Consider the following 8,139-nt stretch of genomic DNA (forward strand, 5'->3'; position numbering starts at 1 on the left):
GGGCAGAGTGGTAAGTTCTGACACTGTTGAGCTGATCCTGCAGCAAGGTGAGGCCACAGAGTCAAGGTTTGAAACATCCCATCTAAAAGGTATTTGTACTTTTTCTGATGCACATGCTGTGCCTTTGCCAGTTCTGACACATGCACAAAGCGATCTGTAGAGACTTTGTGGTTTTTACTTGGAAATGTAGATAAACTGAGTACTTACTTGTGTTCCTACTATAACTTCTTTTATAAACTAGCATTTTAACTGACAGATCTGCCTTTTAAGTATAATCGTTGTGCCGGAAGTACTATTTCCAATTTTAACTAATAATTTTGGCTTTTATTGTAATACAACCAAGCTTCTAGTAAAATACTTATAACCCAGTTGTGCAACCCCAATTCACTTTAGGACTCAGCAGCACACCAAGCCCTTCTCTGATCTCAGCCAAATCTGTAACGGGTGGAATTGTATGAAGATAGAAAGCTAGTCAACGCCCGCTGTTACCATCACCTTCCCTCATTCTTACTGTTGCTTCCCATCCTGTACAATAGAGACCAAGCTCGAAGGCACCACCATCCCTTGGCATTGTACTTGTTGTATGCTACTGTGGGAGCATTTTCTACAAAGTGCTGTTCAGCCACATCTGTAATGCAGGGGTAAAGATGAGAACTGAACCCGTGACTGACACCGCCAGAAATAACCACAGGAAGATCCGATCCAGGACTTGAGCTACAAATTTCCAGTCTTGGACAACCTGGGAAGGAGAGAGGGAGAACAAACAGAAACAGTAATGAGCCCAGTACTTTGTTGATACTGCTATATATATTTCAGCTCCAAAAATCTGTTTTTAAAATTAGAAGTTTGTAGTGTGCTGTATCCTAAAACTAACATGGATCGCTTTTTCAGCACCCACAGCTGTGAGTCACTCAAAATCCCAAAACAATTCCATAGTTTTACACACATGGTAATCAGACTTCTTTCAGCCTGTGCAAAAGCTTTTAGCTAAGTGCATATGTGAAAGTTTACAGACTCAAGCTTGGAGATGGCTTTATAATGAACTGGGTTTCTTTTCACAGAACTGTATTTCCCTTGAAGTGCCAGAACTTGGCTCTAGCACAGCACTTTGACGCAGACGTTGCTTCCAATACAAGTGGTCCCATTGGCTTGTGTTTGCTTAAGTGCTCTCTTGGCTCAGATTGTGTGCATTCAGGAGGGGGGTTTTGTATTGTGAGTACTGGCACAACCCTGCAAACACAAAAGAGCTATTTATAAAAGCAATTCAAGGGACTTTTTTTATTAAAAATTATTTCAGCTTCAAACAGAAGGCTTCAGTCATGGACACTATATGCTCACATACTACATGTTTGATTTACTGTTCATCTTTCTGCTGAAGTCCTCAGCACAGTTTGAACAAAGCCCTGGCTTTTGCTAGGAGGGTGGTAACAGAAGTTTTTTTCTTTCCATATGCTGGTAGGTGTATTGCTCTGCTGTCCTACCCTCACATGAGATGCATTGTTTATGCACACAGTAATTTGCCATTTGAATAGCCTGGGGGATTGTTGGGAGGAGGAGAAAGATAGTAGTTAGGGACTAATCTGAACTGATGTTAGTGAAAATCTAGAAGACCTCCACTCAAAACAGGGCAGCTATGCTGTGTATAGTCGCTGGGAGGCCAGGACTGGGACCCAGCAACTGCCATAGAGCCTGCCTGTAAGTGTTGTGAAAGATACACTTTCAGAGCATGTGACAGTTCAGATGTTGTCCAGATTCATGTCTATCCCCAGCTTAAGCAGGACAAGGTTATTATTTGGGTAATAATCCCAAAACAGGAATTCCTCCAGGAGAGGCTCCTGTGGCCTCTTGTGTCTGTGAAGAGCAGGGACTCTCACAGCACAACACAGTTCTCCTTGAAGCAATGCGTTTTCGCAAAACCCATATTATTAATCAAGCAGGGGAAGCTCCTAGGACATGCCTTAGATGAGAGCAGGAGGAAGAGGCAAAGGGAAAGGCATGCAGAAAAGGTAAGAGCTTGGAAGCCATTGCTGTCAAGGAAACTGTGATCCCTCCTTGCCCTCCCTTCACCTACCTGTCTGATGAAATGCTCCTTTTTAACATGCCTGGAAATGTATCGAATGGAGTCAGCTGCCTTTTCCAGAAAGGCAATAACAATTTTCTCTCCGTCTTTTGCTTGCTTGTGTTTCTGCTTCCCTGGGAGCTTTGATTTCAAGATGGTTTCCTTTTCTTCAGTTTCTGAGAAGGAGTAACGATCTACATGGCCCTTCATGCAGAGCAGCCGAGGCAACTTCTGGAGGAAGAGTCTTTTAACCCAGGGAGCCATGGGGTGGTAAGTTGCTGAGGAGCGGTGGTGGACGTTGATAACAAACACAGTCACGATGATAGAGAGGGTCACAAAAATCATGATGAACAGCAGATACTCACCGATCAGAGGGATGACTTTGGAAGAAGAAGGGATTATTTCCTCAATCACTAGAAGGAAAACAGTGAGGGAAACTAGAACTGATGTAGACAATGAAAGCTTCTCTCCTTCATCTGAAGGCAGATAAAACACCAGGACAGTCAGAAAAGACAATCCCAGGCAAGGGATTATTAAGAAAAGAGTGTAAAACAGTGGAAGGCGTCTCAACACAAAGGAGTAAGTGACAAATGGGTAAGAGTACAGCCCATCCTTCCTGTTGCCTTTCATACCTTTGGCGTTTAGGATCTCCCACTCCCCATTATCAAAGAAGTCCTTCCTGTCTACATTTTCATCCACTAAAATCAAGTCCACCATACTGCCATCATATGTCCACGACCCAAACTTCATGGAGCAGTTCTGCCTGTCGAAGGGGAAGAAGGTCACGTCCATTGTGCAGGAGCTCTTATAACTGGCCGGTGGCGTCCAGGTCACCACTCCATTGTACTTCACTATGACTTTGGTCATCAGGGATCCTTCAAAACGTCCATCAGCACTGGGAGTTGGACAGGAAGAAACAGTACCAAGTTCAGGACTACGTTTGCCCCAGTCCTACCCCCTCACAGCTCTGCTTTCTACCCGTCACCTGCAGCACAAAGGAAGCCAACATTCATATTGCCTAAAGAAGCAGCCTTCTGACAGCACACGCAGGCTTCATGGTGGCTGACATGCCTTGCCCAAGCTCTGGCCTAAGCCCGGAGCAAGGAGCCATGCTACTCACTTTTCAAACAAAACAATGTCGGGAAGCCACAGGGACTCAGAGGGGACACGGATGGCGGTGATCCCACCGTATTCCTCTGGATTCCAGGAGAGCTTGTGGTCGATCCATTCCTGTAACAAGCCAGCAGAGTCCTCTGCCCACTCATACACAACAGCCTCATTCCTCCTTCCACCACCTGCCTCAGAGGGACTGCATTGCACAGCACAATGGGCAGAGCTTGGTGTAAGACTGCTCCACTGCAGAGAGGATGCCAGGCAGGCATGGCTGGGAGATGTTAATCACCACAAGCACTGCCCCTCCAGCCGCGTGTGGGCCCCAGCAACCCATCCCTTTGCAGGCAACCTCAAGGCAGGCACTCCCAGAGAGCACTTGACTCTCACTTCACTCACCACCCTGCCCAACCCACATGAGGGTAGTCCAGAAGGAAAGAGCCACTTCCCTTGAGTATGGCACCTCTTCTTCCTTCTGAGAACGAGCCCACAGTGTTTTTGGCTGGCACTGACCCCATAGAAGAGCCAGCTGGCATGGCTACTACTCCCCAAGTGACAGAGAGGTGGCCTTTAATTACTGTTCAGTGGAGACCTGGCTTTTTTCAGTGAACAGAATACAACACCTAATATCCGTACACTCTCCTTGCAAACCAAATCATTGTTCTTTCATCAGAAAGACCTGCACACTATTGCAGGAAAATAATACGATGCTATTGTAAAGCATTTGGTTACAATCCTGAAGAGATAACACTAAAAAAGCAAAAGCAGTGGGAGTCCTGCCCATTTTCATCATGCTGAACTCCAGAATAATTTTTCTCTCCTCTTTTTGTTTTTCAGATGGGGAGATCCTAGCAAAGCGGCTCTAGCGACCTGGAGATTTTCACAGAGATGGAGTGGAAAAGCAGCTCTCTGATCCTCGCTCATTATTGATGAGGGTTTTCACTTGCCCACAGGAATAGCAGCAAGAGGAAGCAAAAGCTGTAGACTGTGGTCAATACCAAGAAGCAGGAGATGAACCACTTTCCATTAAGCTCCAGCACTAAGAGCTCCCCAGGGATGTGGGGGCCTCAGCCTTCTCTGGGCAATTTCCTCCATGACTTATGGACGAACCAAAAAGCGATAGTCTCTGCTTCTTCTCCCACCATGTTGTTCCCCTCTTACTTCTTCGGTTCCACATGCTTTTCACAGCTATACCTACAGATGCTTGTTACTACAGTCCTTTACAGTGTGACAGCAACCCAGAGTCTCAGTAGAGACCTAAACACAGTGAGAACAAGCGTCTTCCTCCTCCAGGTGCAGGGAAGGGATGGGACCCAAGGTTATGGGCAGGTGGCTGGTAGACCCCAACTCAAATCTGGCCCAAGGCACAAGCAAAGGAGGCAGTTGGCCAGGGTGGTACCATGGCAGGATTAATGGCCCCACTACCTGCACTAGAAGAGATGTGGACCCACTCTCTGAACTGCCCAAATGTCTGGCATCAGCTATCAGGCACAGCTCTCCACCCCTGCTGCTGAAGGAGGGATGAGAGCTGTTCAGGTGTGGAAAGAGAAGAGGGGTTATTGCTGCTCTTAGCCTCAGCGGCAGGGACAGAGCACACCACTTTTAGCGTGAACTTTTCTCTGTGGATGGGTATCTACCAGATGTTTCCAGCAGCCTGGGCTGTTAGGTGGGCACAGACTCACAAGTGTCCTGGACACCTCCTGTAATAGGTGCAAGGGGGCTTAGGCTGGAAACACACCTGTTATGCAAGGGGATAGTCAGGGCTGACAGCAGCAGCCAACACAGTCAGCTCATAGCCTGCACTACACAACAAAAGCAAATACCCTGTGAGCCACCTGGAGATAGAATCATCCCTCTGGAGTTGAATTGGAGCAGCCCCTCAGCCTGGGTGATTTGCTGCATCTGCAATACTCCTCCCTCCCCCTTGCCCTGCATTGATTTCTTTCCCAGCTAAAGTGCTCTTTCATGTCTGCAAGGCAAATGGTTGCGTGTCTTCTTACTAGAGCAGAAAATAGATTGTGTGCAGACTTTAAAGATGAGCAGTTTAAAATGGGAATCTCCCTATGGGCTACGCTGACACGAACTGTGGCAGCAGGTATGAAGGGCCCTCTCCTCTCTTCTCCCTTTCTTCCAAGCTGCTCCAGACCCTCCCATTGCTCTCCCCTTCCTCCAGTTCTGCCAAATTCCCATCTGTGGGCTGTCACTCAAGTGCTTAACCCACAGCAAGCAGACCAAGAAACACTGGACCCAGATTCTCGACCCTTGCTAGTAGACTCCATAGCTTGCCTGAACCCAGATACTTTCTCAGCAACCACTAAAAGCTCCTTTGCACCATGTGTGCCTGCCTGCATGCACATCATCAAGTCGCACCACCTTGATCATCTGGATGTTTGAGGTAAAAAAAAAAAAGAAAACCCTTGCATTTAAGCTTTGCTCACCTAAGAAAAGCTAGACTCTTGCAGACAAATGATGACTGTGATTCCCCCTCAACCTCACACACCCAGGGGTGAGGACCAGACTTCCCTGACCTCTCTAGCTCCCGCAGAAGGACAGGGTCTGTGTCATTAGAGACTTCTGGTTTGCTTTAGTGTTTTTCACTTTTTCCTAACCAAAAGAAAAATTATTTTAATTCTGCTTAGTTTTATGGACCTTTTCCTAGCTGTTGTGCTTGTGCACTCTAATAACCTCCCAAGCACTGGATTGCATGTGGGACCAGTTCACACTAAGCCTACGGGAATGCATGGCTCCCAAAGCAGGACACCTGGGTCAGGCCGCAGGTATTTAGTGCTCAGCCTGACCTCCTGGGGGCATCTGCATGTGTGAAAATCAGAGCCTGTGTCTCACTTATTTTCTGCTCCATTTGCATTTCATTTGGACCTTGATGTTCTCAGCCCCTCAGATGGAGAAGGGGTATTAGAAACGGTAACTACTAACGAGAGCCCAGCTCAGCAATTCTGAAAATCACAGTGCTGAGTTACTCTAGGGAGCTGCCCTGGCCTAAATTTGAGCACAGTCTCCAAAGGCCTCCAGAGAAATCAGCATGTCTACAGTGCAGACTCCTGGGTAGGTCCTTCTTTTAGCCACAGCATGAGGCAGAAGGATCAGATAAAGTGGCTTCTCCCTCATCCTCCCCCACACCCGAGAGGCAATGAGTGGATGGTGGCATGTCCCTACCTCCTGCAGCATGTTTAGAGTAACCTGCAGCAGAACCTGATTTCCCACAGCAAGAGTGGTGACACAGGCTCCTGGCTATGACTCTGGGGAGGTCAATGCTGCAATATAAACAGGGTGCTCAGCGTGGATGGGCTAACCCAAAATGTCTCCACACATGTTCATGCAGCAATGGAGAGAGGATCAGTAGGTGTCTGTCTGCATTAGCATGTCAGGCCTACTGCCCTTGGGCAGCCTGGAGTTGCATTTGGCCTGCTAATGTGAGTCAATACTTCAGGACCCTCTCTTCTGCAGTCGCTGTAACCTGGGTGAAGATGTCACCCAGCCAGAGGGATGAAGGCTGCCCCAGGGCATAGGAGACTTTGCTGTCCTGGATGGAGCAAGCAGTCAAGTCTTCCCTAAGAAGGAGGAGATGGTCAGACCCAGGAATATTCTGTCAAAGGCTGCAAAAGGCTGTAAAATCTTTCTGGGGACACTTGCAGGAACAGAGAGAATGAGGAGGGTGAAGTGGGTTGATTCTGCACCTGCAGACTGCAGGGCTTGGACCGCAGGGGGAGGTGGGTGCTGCGGCCTGCAAGGAGAGAGGGTGGGAATGGGGAGAGGGCAGACATGGGGGCAAGGGGTTACCTTTGTAGGATGGCTCTGCTGTCTGCCCAAGTGGCTACTCAAACAGAGTAAGGAAGCCAAGATCTGGCCCTTTGCACATGAGGGGCACTGCAATTGCAGCTGAAGGTGGGGAAAATGTAACACTGCCGATCCTTCAGGGAAGGGTCTCAGCAGTTGGATTCAGATCAGTGGCAGATTTCCCCAGCAAAAGGGAAAAAGCTGTCCTCCCTGCAGCAAGGGTAAGTCTGAGCTTCTCGCTCTTCAAGGGAGAGACCATCTTTGCATATAATGTCCATAAAGCCTTTAGGGGTCCTGCTCCACCCAGAAGCTCACACTCACTGCAGGACTATAGGTACCAGACTAAGAACAAAAACTGAGCCCCATTTCTCCTCCACCAGCCCAGCAGCCCCTGGGAAGCACTTCCCATGGCATCATTTCAAGTACAGCTTGGGTTTTATGTCCTCTGCCTGGGATCAGCTGACATGTTTATAGATACTCACATGTCTGAGAGACTTAAAATAATTGTCACAACGTCAATAAACTGGTGCAATGTAATCTAAACCAAATGCAGGGTTCTTCAGGAATGAAGAAGAAAGGACACCTAACAGTTCAACTTGCACCTTTCATCCATTTGTATAAATTATCATCACTTCCATTAATTTGCCACAGACTTTAATTTGGGGGTGGGGGCTAACATGCTGGCCTTTTCTTTCTCTTTACTTATGCTGAAGAAGAAATCTATCCAAGGCACAATTCTTAGGTCAGGCAAGAGAGACAGTACTTGCGTGACCTCTGAGTCTCAGACAGGATAGTCCCTCAGGGCACACACAGCATCCCAGGGACAGCCACTGCAGTATCAGATGTTGCTTCCCTGAAATACAGCTGGCTTGAGCACACAGCTGGGGTGCAGGCCAGGAGAAGAGGGTACCCTATTTCCTCAACGCCCACCTGCCTGCCTTTCTGCCCCTTTATGCATTTGCTGAAGTGAGAGGAGTAAAGTAAAAGCTTCGGGCAAGGTAACAGGGTGCTGCTTTTGTCTGGCTACTCGGTGTCACAGAAGGGGATGGATGGCATGGTGGGCAGCAGGCTGGGATGGCTGCTCAGCTCAGCAGCCCGCACTGAAAGGGGAGATCTGATTTGGTCTAATTTACCTGCTTCAGCCACACGTTGGTTGTCATCAGCTGATTCTTCTC

General features: G+C 48.0%; 1 protein-coding gene across 1 annotated transcript; it reads right to left on the reverse strand.

The window, feature by feature from the left end:
* CHRNB3 (cholinergic receptor nicotinic beta 3 subunit) lies at nt 1–8,139 on the reverse strand. The gene is made up of 4 exons (XM_050912765.1): nt 8,098–8,139; nt 3,180–3,289; nt 2,072–2,954; nt 1–739 (listed from the first exon to the last, which is right to left on the reverse strand). The coding sequence occupies exons 1-4, from the start codon at nt 8,122–8,124 to the stop codon at nt 605–607; spliced, it is 1,155 nt and encodes a 384-aa protein (XP_050768722.1). The 5' UTR covers nt 8,125–8,139; the 3' UTR covers nt 1–604.

This window comes from Gymnogyps californianus, chromosome Z (assembly GCF_018139145.2).
Source record: "Gymnogyps californianus isolate 813 chromosome Z, ASM1813914v2, whole genome shotgun sequence".
NCBI classification, from domain to species: Eukaryota; Metazoa; Chordata; class Aves; order Accipitriformes; family Cathartidae; genus Gymnogyps; species Gymnogyps californianus.